General features: G+C 41.0%; 1 protein-coding gene across 1 annotated transcript in view; it reads left to right on the forward strand.

The window, feature by feature from the left end:
• Ptprr (protein tyrosine phosphatase receptor type R) overlaps positions 1-15,144 on the forward strand; it is a 234,067-nt gene that overhangs the window by 192,763 nt on the left and 26,160 nt on the right. The window contains exons 9-10 of the mRNA XM_038314810.1: positions 6,065-6,144; positions 6,941-7,078. Coding sequence (XP_038170738.1) covers positions 6,065-6,144; positions 6,941-7,078 — 218 coding nt within the window. The remainder of the gene's footprint in view (positions 1-6,064; positions 6,145-6,940; positions 7,079-15,144) is intronic.

Below are 15,144 nucleotides of genomic sequence, written 5' to 3' on the forward strand. Positions count from 1 at the left end.
CACTAGAGTTATCTGAAAAGAAGTAGCTTTAGTTCATGCTACATTCATCATTATGACTGGCTCACAATTCCAGAAGATCCATGGTTCTAAAGGACTATTGCAGCACATATCATGGCTAAACTGATTTCCATTATACATGGATTTACACAGGAAGGAGAAAAAGACAAGTTCCGCTGAGTAAACGGGGAGCGTTGGGATCATGGGAGATGATAGAAGGGGAGAGGGGAGGAAGGGAAGAAAGCAGAGAAAATAAAATCAACAAAAATAGAATGTAATAAAACATGGCTATCCAATCAATAAATAAATTAATGAATAAATAAAGAAATAAAAAAAATCCATGCATGAAGGAAAGAGAAAAGAAGTTGAGTCCTGCCTTGGACCATATCTGAAAATTAATTCAAAATGGATTGGATACTTGCATGTAGATAGGAACTAAAACAGAAAAAGTCCAAATTATCATATGCTTAGTCAGTGGTTTCATAGACGACAGCGAATGTATGAGCCACCAAAGGACAAATGGAATGTGCTTTATCGAAATACTGAAGTTTTGTTTCAAATGTCATCATGAAAACATAACACATTATAGAGGAGAAGGAGCATTTCCCATCAGTAAACAAGTAAATACAGTTCAGGTTTTGGCAAAAATTCCTAGATATCTTGTAGCAATAACTCCAGCAATATGAAACACAGACATTTCTTTTGATGGGTTGATGTAAGTAAGCAATGAATTTGACAGTTCCTAAGAGTACACGTGGTCAATAATACATGAAAATTTTCAATATTCTTAGCCATTGAGGAAATGCAAATCAGAACGACGCAGAGCTAGGCTAACCCTAACCCTGACCAATATACCTGCCGGTAATTCCAACACTGGGGAGGTTGAGTCAAGAGGAGTACCACAAGTTTGGAGCTAGCCTGAGCTACATAGTGAGACATACAGACATACACACAAACACACATAAACACACATGTGTACACACAAATACACACACACACACACACACACACAAAGCCAAATGCAAAACAAGCAAGTGAAGACTACTTTAAGATTCCAGTTCACCCCAGTTAGATTGGAAATCCTAGTAATAATACATGCTAGCTGGTGAATGGCAGGGTAAAAGAGGTCCCTTTTATATGACCGGTGAAAAATGAGCCAGTTCCTTCCACTATGAAAATGAGTAGGGGGAATATTTTTAAAATTGACAATAGAATTAGCTTATGGTTCACCTATACGCTTCTGGTTATATCCGCAAGAGAATCTAAGTAGGCATACAATACTTAAAATGTTAAAAAAAAAAAAGCAGTTGTTTTTATGCTTCGTAATAGACAAGTTATAGCATAGGTGTCCAAACACACGGGTAGCCAGAGAAAGTGTGGTGTGCACATACTGTGGCATACTAGTCAGGCTTGAAGAACGAAAGTGTCATTTACCGGAGAATGGATGAAACTAAGCCAGACTAGGGGACAGATATCACATATTTTTCATATGCAGAATCAAAATATATTTTGAAAGACATGAAAGTAGTAGAGAAACATATTTAAGAGGAGAAGGAAGCACAGCAGGAGATGGGAGACAAGAGAGGTTGATGGGGGACCAATATGGTCAAATACATCATGTAAACATATGAAAATGTCATGATAAAACACATTTTTATAACTAAGTCATCTATTTTATTTTATTTTATTTTATTTTATTTTATTTTATTTTATTTTGGTTTTTCAAGACAGGGTTTCTCTGTGTAGCTTTGGAGCCTATCCTGGAACTTGCTCTGTAGACCAGGCGGGCCTCAAATTTTTAAAAAGGAAAAGGCACTAACATTTAAATAGTATTTTATTAGTTTTCTCAAAGAAACTACAAAAAAGATAAAATATGCTTTTATATTTGTGGTATTAAAAATACACTAATGTCAAACAAAGAATTGCTATCAATGCTGTGTATGGGATTCCTGTTCTGGCAGAAAATCTCTCCACTGTAATGTACTTTTAGTCAGTCAAAATAGTTGTCTATTTCTTAAGATACAGCTAATTATTATGACTATAAAAGAAGAGGGTGAAAAAGATTTCCTCTCCCCACCTCTCTCTCTCTCTCTCTCTCTCTCTCTCTCTCTCTCTCTCTCTCTCTCTCTCCCCTCTCTCTCTCTCCCTCTCTAATTTTTCAAGACATGGTTTCTCTGTGTAGCCATGGCTATGCTGGATCTCCCTCTCCCTCTGTAGATCAGGCTGGCCTCAAACTTAGAGATCCTCCTGCCTCTGCCTCCTGAGTGATGGGATTAAAGACGTCCCTCTCTCCCTCTTTCTTAAAACTTTCTCTAAAATACACCAAGCATTAAGTCATCCGAACTAATGTCCCCACTGCAATGATTATATGTCCTGTGATTTCAAAAGAATTTTCAGTTTGTTTGGGTTACTTCAGAGTTCCACCTTCTCTATATCCTGTCCTGGGCGATATCAGCCAGCAGCTCCACCGTCTGTGTCAGCTTTTCCATTTCTAGTACTGGATGGACACTTGGTCCAGGGTGCCCCTGCTGACAAATGATGCTGCAAACAATGGATTCTCAGTGGAAAGTTTCCGTAGCCTGAAAATGTCTCCCACCCTCATTCTACAAACTATAGCTCAGAATAGATAGTTTAGCCATGCCACGCCTTTGGCTCCAAGTGTCAGAAAAGACTGTAATGACAGACATGGCTGTTCTTTGTGGCTTGTTGTAGACTTTAACATGACACAGAATTGAAATGTCACATGAGTTGATAATTAGGAGATGATCAGGACTTTAAATATCATAATTGCCTTTACTGCTATAGCCCATAATAAACCCTTAGGTTTGAAGCTTTTCCATGTGTGTATGTATTACTAAGGCTATCTGGCTTTGTGGGTATATGGCCTACTGACAGTCGATTGAATTGTTGCTGCTTCTTTGAGGACAATGTCTAGCTCAGAACAGACTAAGTATTAGATTAAGGTCCTAAGGCCAAGTTTCGATCAAATTGTCTTGCAGTATAAACAAACATTAGAGGTAAAATGCTTATATCCCAAATCACATAAGCAACAATGCAACAACTAATAACTATCAGTAGTGTGGAGTCACGACACAATCAACATGTATAATAACACATCATATATGTTTACTTATTTATGTAACTATAAAGCGACATACACGCAAAACTGCAAATCCCTTATTTACTCTGGCCATTATTTCCTGCTTCAAACAGTGCTATTTGGTAAGAACTCTCAATAGTGTTTTCCATTCGGATTAGATTTATATGACATGCTTATTACAGGTAGATATGCAGACAGTTGACCCACTCCCTGAGGCACAAACTAAAGCAAGACACTAGAGTGAGGGTCTTTCCCAGTCACACAGAAATATGACCATGTTTACGGGCTACTTGAATCTTTTTTTCCCATCCTTTCTTTATTCCCCCACCCCCCAAAAAAACAGGGGCAATAATACTACCCTCTACATCTATTGAAGGTGTCCAATGTACAAACTCACTAGCAGAGTCCTGACTAATAGATTTATAGATCAATAACAAGTATTGGATGCTATTTTCCTTCCTACCTAAATAACAGTGGGTCTGCCATTAATTTATCTAGAATAAATTCCAGAAAATAAGGAAACACTGTATGTCTTGAAGAATCTTGTCTGGAAAGTAGACTATCAAGAGCCCCATTGCCCTTCTTATTTTGTCATGGTCCTTACACGTGAGTGCAAATGTCATCACCATTCTGCCTTGCAGGGGTCAGCTCTCCACCACCTGGGAATGTCCTGTATTTCTCATGTAAAAGCCAATAAGTGGCGATTGAGCACAAGCAGTATCACTAATTCAGCTTAGGACTATGCTCAACATGTTACCTTATTCTAGTTAATTATATTTAGGTAGCGTTGGGTGGCTGGTGGCCACTGTATTGGACAGTATGGTCCTGGAGTCCTCTCTCTCTTGTGCAGTGAAGTCAAAGATGGATCATGAACACCTGAACTATGCAACTGAATCCTGTTCTTTCCTCCAACTCCCACCTCTCTTGAATTCGACTATAAAAACCATATTATTCCCACGCCCTTGATTTGCCCAGGACTCCGGAATACAATTTCCCCCACCTTACCATTTCTTGTTCCCTCGAGCCTCAATTGTATTTCTGCCAGGAGGAAAATCTTAAGCATACAATCACCTTTGACAATGTCTGTTCTTATGTCAGTTGAAATACCTCCCAATCAGGTTTCATTTTGTCTGGTAAACAGAAAGGTCAAGATTGCAATGGGTATGTTAGTGAGATTGGGGTAGGAGATTTTCAGAGACTTCATGCAACAGATCTATAATTATGTCTGAGAATGTTGAGGAGAAAAAGAAAAGGGAAGGGAAGGCAGGAATTGAGAAAAATGGGAAGGAGGAGAAATTGAGAAAAATGAGGAAGGAGGTTGGGAAGGAACAAGAAAGAAAAAGGATTTGGCTGAATAACTGCCTTCCCCTGCGTAATTGTATATTGTATCTCACTTTAAAAACAGCAAGTACTTGAACCTCTAAATACATGGAAATTATTATAAATTTCTCATTTTTTCATAAATTTAATTTATTTTGACAGAGAATCATTTCTGAGCAGTTTACAGAGTAAATTCTCTGGAACTCATGTGTTCCATGGGTACAAATCCTGACAAAAGCGGAGCTCCTTCTCAAGCTGGATGGCTCAGGGCATCTGTGCAAACATCTAGCAATCGGCAGACACTAAGTCACGTACACTCTAGGAAATCAAAAGCAGCATCTGAACTAGTTGATGGAAATTAATTCTAGAACTAAACTCTTTAGGAACCACGTCTCAAATGGAAATTATAAAGGACGTAGACATGAGCCAAGCTTGGTCCCTTCCCTCAAGGGTCTTGCAGAAATGTAAGCACTTAGGATATAAAATGAAGCATGAAAAAAAGTCAAGGGAGCCAGGCCAGAAGTGGACGCTTCAGAACAATTTGTCCATCATCACCCTTCAGAGAAATTCCCACAAGTGCTGGAGGTCTACATCCCAAAAGAGATCCATGTTGTCGAAGCCAAGTTCCTTATCCTCTCTCAGATCACACTTGACTCCACTGAACATCTTCCCACTCATTCTGCTTCTTTTGGGTTATCTACAAACACGTTGGTGGAAGTTTTGTAGTGTTTTCGGTACAACTGAGTGAAGGACCGCGCCGTGAACCAAGACTCTTTTTCAATTTGGAAAATGCTGAACGAATAGTAGCCACCACCTGAGGGAACTTTCCTTGGACTTCCTGGTTAGTTCATATAAGAAGTCCTGAAGTCCTGACAGCAGAGTAACATTGAATAGTGACTGATAATGTTTGGTTTTTTTGTTGTTGTTGTTTTTCGAGACAGGGTTTCCCTGTAGTTTCTAGAGCCTGTCCTGGAACTAGCTCTTGTGGACCAGGCTGGCCTCGAACTCAGAGATCCACCTGCCTCTGCCTCCCGAGTGCTGGGATTAAAGTCGTGCGCCACCACCGCCCGGTTTATTATTTTTTTTAATGTTTGTTATTTTATAAACAGACTGAGAACTTGGTAAATGGAGCTGTGTTTTTTAACCTCCGTTCCCCCCCCCACCTTGTTTGCCCCATCCTCACACCCATCAAGGTACCAGCTATGTTTCAGTCTCACGAAATCAAGGAATACTTCTGAGACACACGCTGGCGAGGCCAGGCAGGGTTAGGTCCTGAAGGGCTGGCTTGGATAATGTAATGAAATACAAAGAATTGGGTGAGGGTAGCCTGGTTCTTTCTGGAGGAATGGCAGAAAAATAAGGCTGTAAATACAAAAACTAAAGAAAAAGAGAAGGGTCCAAACGAGAGAAGAGTTGAGAATCAGAACTCTATTGAAACATGCCATGACCTGTGTCAGAATCAAAAGTCAGTGGGAGGAACCAAATGCCACAGATATATCAATAGATGGACACACATGTGCACCAGAGAAAAACGCTGATGCTGAGTTAATGGCTTTGAACTTGCACACTTCTCTTTGCTGCTTATGGTTGGTCTAGGGATTTTTTTTTATTTGGAAAGTAAATCTATTCACTGTGTTCTCTCTGCAGATCCCCTCAGCAGAGTGTGTTTAAGACCAAAAAATGTAACCGATGCGTTGAGTACTTACATTAATGCTAATTATATTCGGGTAAGTAAGTAACTTTGCATTTCTTTCTGGTGGACATGTTGACTTACTATTTTATCTTTTTTACCCCAGAAATATGCCCCCTCCCAGCTTTGCTTCTTTCTTCTTTACCCAGAATAAAGTTCTCCTTAAATTGGACGCTAGTGTTTTGTGTGTGTATGTTATAGCCACGTCAGCTGCGGTGGTAGGTATCTTACAGTGAGTCCTCCTTGGCTCTGAATCCCCAGAGTGGACTCTCTGTAAAACTGAACTTTGCAACCTTCACTGCCAGATGGTGCAAAAGGAAACTGCTCTTGTGTTTCTCGGCTACCTAGACCCAAATAATCACACAGAAACTATATTAACTACAATACTGTTTGGCTGTTGGCTCAGGCATATTTCTAGCTAGCTCTTATCTTTTAAATTAACTTATTTCTATTAATCTGTGTATCACTATGAGGTTGTGGCCTACCAGTAAGTTTCCAGCATCTTTCTTCTTTGGCAGCTACATGGTGTCTCCCTGGCTTTCAGTTTAGTTTTCCCACCTAGCTCTATTCTGCCCTGCCATAGACAAAAGCGGTGTCTTTATTAACCAATGGTAATAAAACATATTCACAGCATACAGGGGGAATCCCACATCAAAACGGCAAGCTGGATTTTCTGGGAAGTACCATACATGTGCCTGGTGGTTCTAGTATCAGGGCAGCCACTTTGACCTACCACAACTCCGTTATTCTGAAGCTCACCCCCGCCATCACACCAAATGTCCACTGCAATCCATACATAAAAACTAAAGTGTTTGTCTCTTTACTCCAAACAGGGCTACAGTGGCAAGGAGAAAGCCTTCATTGCCACGCAGGGCCCCATGATCAACACTGTGAACGACTTCTGGCAGATGGTTTGGCAGGAAGACAGCCCTGTGATTGTTATGATCACAAAACTCAAGGAGAAAAATGAGGTATGATGTTTATCCCAGTTCTGAATGTTATACATGCTATTCCTACTATAAGAGCGATTTGGAATAAATGAGATCACATGTACTCAGAAAATATTCATATAAAATAGAACATAGACATTAAATGACAAGGTCACTTTATGCCTCCAGCAAATGACAGTGGATGTTGTTCTGTGAGTAACAACCTTCCTTCAGGCAACTTAACACATGTGGCATAAATGTATCTCATTTGCATACATGTATCTCAGTAAAGACAAAAGGGTGAAGAAAAAATTATTCCAAAAGCAAGTAATCCTATATTTATTAACAGATGCCATTCTGGGTGTTGGCAACCATATGTATTTAAAATGTACAGAAATAAATATAAGGAAATAAAATATAACAATATTCCTTCCACTGGTAACTTTAACTCTCTAGTAGGGGAGACACAACAAATCTGTCAATAACAGCAAAGTAGAAGGGATAGATGCTGTTGGATACAAACCAGACCAGGACAAGGGAGTAGCTGAGCAGTGTGATGGGGTGAAGGGACAAGGAGGGGCTGCTTAGGAAAATGAGACTGATGGCTTTATAGTAAGAAATCTGCCCCATAAAAAAACAGTCAAATGTAAGTTTATTTCCACAGTGGCAATCTTTTCTAAGGGCTTGGCTTGCAGAATGACTTATTCTATATTTTGCACCATAAGAACAAAGTTGAGCATTCTTGGGGGCTGCCATTCCAGGTGCTGCTTGTGTGCCAGGCATCTTGTTGAAATAATTGATGGCTGACTTTAGTTGATATTTGTTTTTGTTGTTTTCTTGTCAAAATCATTACACCATTCAGGGCAACTCGGATTTCTCTTTTTTTTTTCTTTCGGTAAGCTAAAAGTTCACCTGTATACTTCTGCTACTAGTTGAGAGGATCCAAACCCACAAAACTTAAAATCTTTTCAAAAAATTGCTGTTTTCTTTTATCTTTTTTTCTATAATAAATGAAATGTGTCCAGAAAGATAGCATGTTTCTTTCCAGTAGATGAAGTTATACATGCAGCTCTCTATCTGTCTATGTATCTGCTATGTAATAATCCCAGGGCTGTACAGTAGAAATGATCCTTCATGCTCTCAGCCTTGTAGCATACAGTGTCAACCTGTTGATGGATTAACTCTCTGGCAATCCCTGCACGGCTGTTCACAACGCACGCTTCATCTCTGTGATGGGACAGATTCTGCACGTTTCAGTGTGTACCTCTTTGTGTGCACATCTGTGTATGCGTGTAGACGATTTATGTAATATGGTGGCTGGTTCACCCTAGCACCAAAGCTAGCAGCCAAGCCTTGCACACCTTTGTGGGGAAGGCATTTATGATACAACTGTGATGACAGAAATTACAAATGTCTAAATAAATTTTCATGACGTAATCAGTGCCTTAGAACCTATTTATATCCTTATAAATTCTATTTCTTCTATTAAAAACAAAATCAGCTAGGCGTGGTGTCTCACACCTGGAATTTTAGCACCAAGGATGTTGAGGCAGTAAGACAATTGTGAATTGAAAGTCGTCCTGGGCTACAGAGTGAGATTCTGCTTCAAAATAATTAATTAATTAATTAATTAATTAAGATAAAATCAAGGCTGTGAGGGGGCTGGAGAGATGACTCAGTGGTTAAAGTGCCCACTAACCTTTCAGAGGAGAGGGGTTGGAGTCCAGCACCCACAGTCGGGTAGCTCACAACTGCATGCTGCTTTAGCTCCTGGGGGCCTGGCACTCTTTCTGGCCTTGGGCACTCACGAACACATAAATAAAAATAAGTGTTTAAAAAAACAAATATAGGAAAGAAACATGAGTATGTTATTATTTGTAATATGCATAAGTACATGTTTTTGGAATACATATATTTTGAAGAGAAAACATTGCTTATTATAAGTTGTGCAGAACCACTAAGGATTAATGTTAGGAGAGCTTATGTGGAAGAGCGTCTCGTGAAGATTGTCTAACAGGTTGCAGTGACTTTGTGTTAAATTATGATTTTGCTCACTTGATACTCTTAAATCTCAGCTTCTGTGATTCATTTTCGTTCACTCGTAAAAAAGATGGGACATGCGCTGTAAGTGCTTTAATTTGTTCTTTTTGATATTTTTATCCTCTGAATATTTTATAAATTTGTACAATGTATACTGATCATATCTCTCCAGCCACTACCTTCCTCCAAGGCTTCCCATTCCTACCTAAGTGGAGCTTTTCAGGGCAGGATAAGGTTGACAGAGAACATCCCTTAAGCATTGTATTTACGTAACACATTTTAAAGAAACCCACTATGAGCGATTGGGGCTATGTCAGAGCACCAGTGAATGGTCACCCTTCTTTAACCCCTGGACCAAGGCTATACTCCTACCAGAACTGCTCAGGGTCAGAGCTGTATGTTAAAGTGCTGCAGGGTACATCCCCTGGAGGTACGCAACTCTCTCTCCACCCTGTATCCACAAGGGAGAAGGGAGAAAAGGGGGTTCATCCCCTGGGGGTATGCAAGCTCTCTCCACCCTGCATCCACAAGGGAGAAAAGGGGGTTCATGCCCTGGGGGTACACAAGCTCTCTCTCCACCCTGCATCCACAAGGGAGAAAAGGAGTTCATCCCCTAGGGGTATGCAAGCTCTCTCTCCACCCTGTACCCACAAGGGAGAAGAGGGGTGCATCCCCTGGGGGTACACAAACTCTTTCTCCACCCTGTACCCAGAAGGGAGAAGAGGGGGTGCATCCCTTGGGGGTACATAAGCTCTCTCTCCACCCTGCACCCACAAGGGAGAAAAGTTCCTTTTCTTAATTTTTTGCTTTTATTCTGTTTTCCTGCACCCACAACAGAGCTGTGTGGATCTGGTGAAAGCTGGAATACCTTTTTTTAAAAAAAATAACTCTCACTTTAAAATGTTGTTGAGGAGTTTGTTTTTCTCTTTGGCTGCATAACTCAGAACTTGGAGGCGTACTTTATTGGTTTGTTTTTCAATTTTACCATTTGGCCTCTTATCTTTGCTAAGGTTTGAGATACACTCCCAGGGATGTGAGAGTCAATCATGTTATGTATTTGCTGTGATATCTGCCGCTTGTTTATTTCCTGTAGCCAGGCATAATCCAAAACAGTGCAAGACAATGCTTTTAACCATTCCTTCGCCTTTAAATTAAAATGAAAATCTTTATGCCCAGGCATATTATACATGTAATATCATACATGCAACTCTAATGTTCTGCCGATCAAAATGATTCTGAGAAGTCTAGTTTAAAAAAATACAGCATAGGTTCACACCACCGGGAAAATGCTGGCTACTGAACACTGGCCAGCTCTCAATTGTGCTCAGTGTCATTGTTTAAAATAGACAAAAAATCATTTCCTCCAAACAATACGGAGGTGGAGATATCTTTAGAAGTTCCCACGCTTTATATGTTTATGAACTGTTTACTTTCTAATAAATAAAGAAATGAATAATCACCACCTTCCTTTTAATAATTCCAATCATCTCAGGTACATTTTACAAAATGAGAATAAACAAAAAATTTTAAAAAACTAGGACTGAAAAATGAGTTTCTAGAGTAAAAGAGTTGCAGGAGATTTTGAGTTTTTTTCATTTGTTAAATGAGTCTCAACATGAAAAAGAATTCCTTATGAAGGATCTGGGCTTTGGATTTGGAAAACCCAAGGAAAAAGAAGTTAGAAAGTCGTAGCAATGTTCCAGGTAAGAAATGCTGAGGGACTGAGTTAAGGCAGAGGCTGGATCCTCAGAACAAGGAATTGAGTTGAGGAGTGTTCCAGAGCGGAGAGTCGCAGGGCTTTGTTGTGATTGAAGCTAAGGCAGGTGAAGGAGCACCGGACCCTGGTTTAGACAGCTGAGTGGATGGGGTGCCATGAACCCAAATTGGGAGAAAAAGGGGATTTTGAGGGAAGAGAATGAGCTTTGCATTTCAAGTACGAAGTTTGGGGAGTCCTGGTAGACTTTGGGGTGGTACTTAGAATTAAAGGTCCAGAGGTGTGTATAGACCAGAGATGAAAATGGGGGGGGGGGGCCATGCTAATAGAAGACATAGGAAGGCTTAGAACTGATATAAAGAAAAAGATGGGGCATTTATACCCCATTGTATATTATACTTTCAACATTGTGAATAATCTCTTTGCCATAGTTCATTAAAATATTACTCTTAATAACTGCTGGATCCCATTGTGTGCATATATCAAAACCATGCAGTCATTTGCTTATTAATAGATATTTAAATTGCTTTAACTTTTTTTGTCCACACCTCTAACGAGCTGATGTTTATTAAGATATATTCATGCATTATCAGACCAAATGATGTAGGTTCTTGAAAAACCACATTCCAGCAAAGGATGCTACAGAACACATCATAAGTGTAAAGGACCTTCCCCTCTGCACTCTGAAGTTTCAGAAATTAAGTCTGCTGGAGTAAGCTAACATAGAGTCACAAGGAGAGAGCAATGCAAAGATTGTAGATACACAGGAATATCACAAGAATGGAAAGTGAACATCCAATAAGATTAAAATCCTTACATGCAGTTTTCCTTCAGGAAAATGAAGGGGCCGTGTAAGCTGTGTTTAGAAATTCACTGCGGGGGAAGGGAAGAGCTTCTTGTTTGGTCTCAGTCTTCTGTATTGTTTTGTTTGGTTTTATTCATGCATGTGTATTAGATTTTTAGTCAGGATACTCCTAGGTAGTCCAGGCTAACCTCAAACTCACCACCCACTTCCTTTGGCCTTCTAAATACTGGGCTTACCAGAATGAGCAGCCATAACCATCCTGGGGAATTGTTTTTAGGGGAAGTAAATGGGCCAGAAGAACTTATCAGAGTCTTGAACAAAGTTCATCTGGGCTCGCTGGGTGTGGTGCCAATGCTTGTTCTTTCCACTGGTGAATCTTGCTTTGGAGATTCTAGGGAAGGCCTGGAAGAACTTCCCTCATTCAGATAAGGGTACTTCAGAGGGAGCAGCTTCCTGGGGCTCTGAGGGTTGAGCTGCAGGGGCAGGAAGTTCTGAAACAGTGGCTGTGGCTCAAGGCACTTTAACATCACAGCAGGCACACTCCGGTCGTTTGCTGGGCCCCAGCACAACCACACAAAATCCCTAGCTTCTCTCTCAGAGTGACAGCACACTGCACACTCGCTTGTCCTCCGCTTTGCACCCACATGTACACACACATCCATGCCTAGACACACAAACAAATACACACGCGCGCAATATCCACTTTTTAATAATGGGGCTGAGGTATACTTGGTTTTGCTTTTGTTTCGTTTTGAGTGCCATTCTGAAACTAGGGCTCCAGGTTATAAAATGTATATTCACATTATCGAAGTTCCCCATTATGTTTTTTTTAAGTGGGAAAGCATGCAGGAAAAGCCTGTAAAACAGTATTGGTGGTGAATCCTATCGAGGTTTTCAAGCTTCACAGAAACCTTGTTGCTGTCTGATTGTGATTTGACTATAGTTTTCTTTATTCGTAACAAATCACCAGGCTCTTGGTGTCCTGGCCCATAAAATGACTTTAAATTAAGTGATACCTGTTGCTTTCCTACTGTCTTAGTCAGTGTTCTGTTGCTGTGAAGAGACACCATGATCAAGGCAATTGTCATAAAAGAAAGCATTAAATTGAGGACTTGCTTAGGGTTTGGAGGGTTAATCCATGATAATTGTGGCGGGAAGCAGACAAGCATGATGCTGTGATGCTGTGGCTGAGAGCTTTACATCCTGAGCTACAGGCATGAGAGAGAGAGAGAGAGAGAGAGAGAGAGAGAGAGAGAGAGAGAGAGAGAGAGAGAGAGAGAGAGGTACACCTGCACAGCCTGGATACTGAGACTGGCAGGGGGTGCCTGGATTAAGACACAGAGGCTTCTTTTCAGGTGGAAGAACAACAACCTTTATTTTGTCCTGACCTAAAGCTTTTTATACCTCTATTGCTTCTGTGGAAAACCACCAGCCAGAAAGAACACAAACATCCTTATCAATTACCTACCACAAGGAAGTTCCGCTTTTGGTCAGGGGGATTGAGGGCAGCTGGATCACAACAGAGAGAGAGATCTGGGCGGTGGTGGCGCACGCCTTTAATCTCAGCACTCGGGAGGCAGAGGCAGGCAGATCTCTGTGAGTTCGAGACCAGCCTGGTCTACAAGAGCTAGCTCCAGGACAGGCTCTAAAGCTGCAGAGAAACCCTGTCTCAAAAAACCAAAAAAAAAAAAAACAGAGAGAGAGAGAGAGAGAGAGAGAGAGAGAGAGAAAGAGACTCAGCCTGGTGTGCAATTTTGAAACCTCAAAGCCCACCCCCAGTGACACACCTTCTCCAGCAAGGCCACACCTCCTAATCCTTCTCAAACAGTTCCACTGACTGGGGACCAACCATTCAAACATAGGAGCCAATGGGGGCCCTTTCCATCAAACCACCACACCTCCCAACCTCAGGAGATTATGCGAAGTATCAAATGATACATTGGTGATGAGAGTATGTTTAATGGTGAAACTGTGCATATGTTAATAATATATAGCTGATGCACCAGGGATAACAGAATCTGTAATAGTAATTGTAGACAATATGCTGCCATTCTATACCTCTCATATGCTGACAGAGCCTTAAACTGAATCTTTAATTCAGAGCCATTTTTCATGTGATGATACATAGCTTTAACTCATACAGCAAACATCTCTTTGATTATACACACACACACACACACACACACACACATAACCTTGGAACAGGCATGTTGTTTGGTAATCAAATTCCTAACTATGCCTCCCCCTGTGTTCTACTCTTCCTATAAATGCCTCACTTTGAGGAATTGTTCAACAAATTAATGTGCTCTACGCTTTCAGTCAGCCTGATAATTACTTGTTTACATGCACACACAAACCACAAACCTTTTTCCTCCTCCAAACTATGGATTCTTGGGGCTAATAGTTAGTCTTACTAAAAGGCCGAGCCCAGTTACCAGAATGGTAGTGGTGATTTGAGACTGTATTCACCTAGATAGTGGGATACTTTCAATTGCTTTCTTAGTGAGGCTCCCCAAAATTATCTGTAAGACAACATTTTCTGCCTCTCTCATGTCATTGCTCTCACTACAAATGAATAAGCCCTATGATGCAGTTCAGGACAATAATTTTTTACATGAACTTGGGCTCCTTGAACAGCCACATTTTTAGCCGCATCCCATTCCCAGGAGAATACTCAAAAGCATCCACACTGATCTGATCTCTTTCTATTTTCCTCCATTGCAAGAGGATGGGGGTTCTGTGTATAAAAATAGCTATTGTAACTTAGAAAGGAGTCGGGATGCTACTTAAAGGTTGTTTGTTGGATGAGCAAGTCATACTGTATCATCTGCTGGGAGTTGCCTGCCAGCTTCTTTTTTGGTAAGGAATTGAGGAAAACACAAGAAAACCAAGTAAGCTTAAGGGAACTGGGGACCAGGCTTCCACGTTTCAAGTTTTATTGTATACCTCTCCAATCAGGGTACAGGCACCAAGCTCCCACCTGGCCCATTTCCTCCTTGGTTCTGAGAGTCACTTTCCTTCAAAAGAGCCCTGCTGCTCAGGCCTGCTCATGGACAATGGAGCTCCTGTCAGACTGCTGAGCCACAACAGACCTTTCTCTTTGGTCAATTCTCGCCAAGATGCTGTCAGTCTCCCTGGGCTCATCTGGGAGATGTGAGTACTAGGATGAACGATAAGTTAAATCACTGAGTTTTCACCAAAAGAAACTAGTCGAACAGGTTAGTCTAACTGGGTGAGATCCAGGGCTGTACAAGAGATCTTGCTGGTCAAACACAAGGACTTGAGTTTGAATACCAAGTGACCACATAAAAACTCTGGCACCGCTGTGTGCTCCTGTAACCCCAGGGCTGTAAACAGGAGGGTTGGTGGGGCTCCCTGGAGGCCAGGCTACCTGGAGTGATGTGGGAGGGTCTTCTGTTTTGTGTTGATTTCATTGGTTAATAAAGAAACTGCTTTGGCCATTTGATAGGCCAGCCCTTAGGTGGGTGGAGTAGACAGAACAGAATGCTGGGAGGAAGAGGGAAGTGAGGCAATCGCCATGCCTCTCCT

This window comes from Arvicola amphibius, chromosome 17 (genome assembly GCF_903992535.2).
Source record: "Arvicola amphibius chromosome 17, mArvAmp1.2, whole genome shotgun sequence".
NCBI classification, from domain to species: domain Eukaryota; kingdom Metazoa; phylum Chordata; class Mammalia; order Rodentia; family Cricetidae; genus Arvicola; species Arvicola amphibius.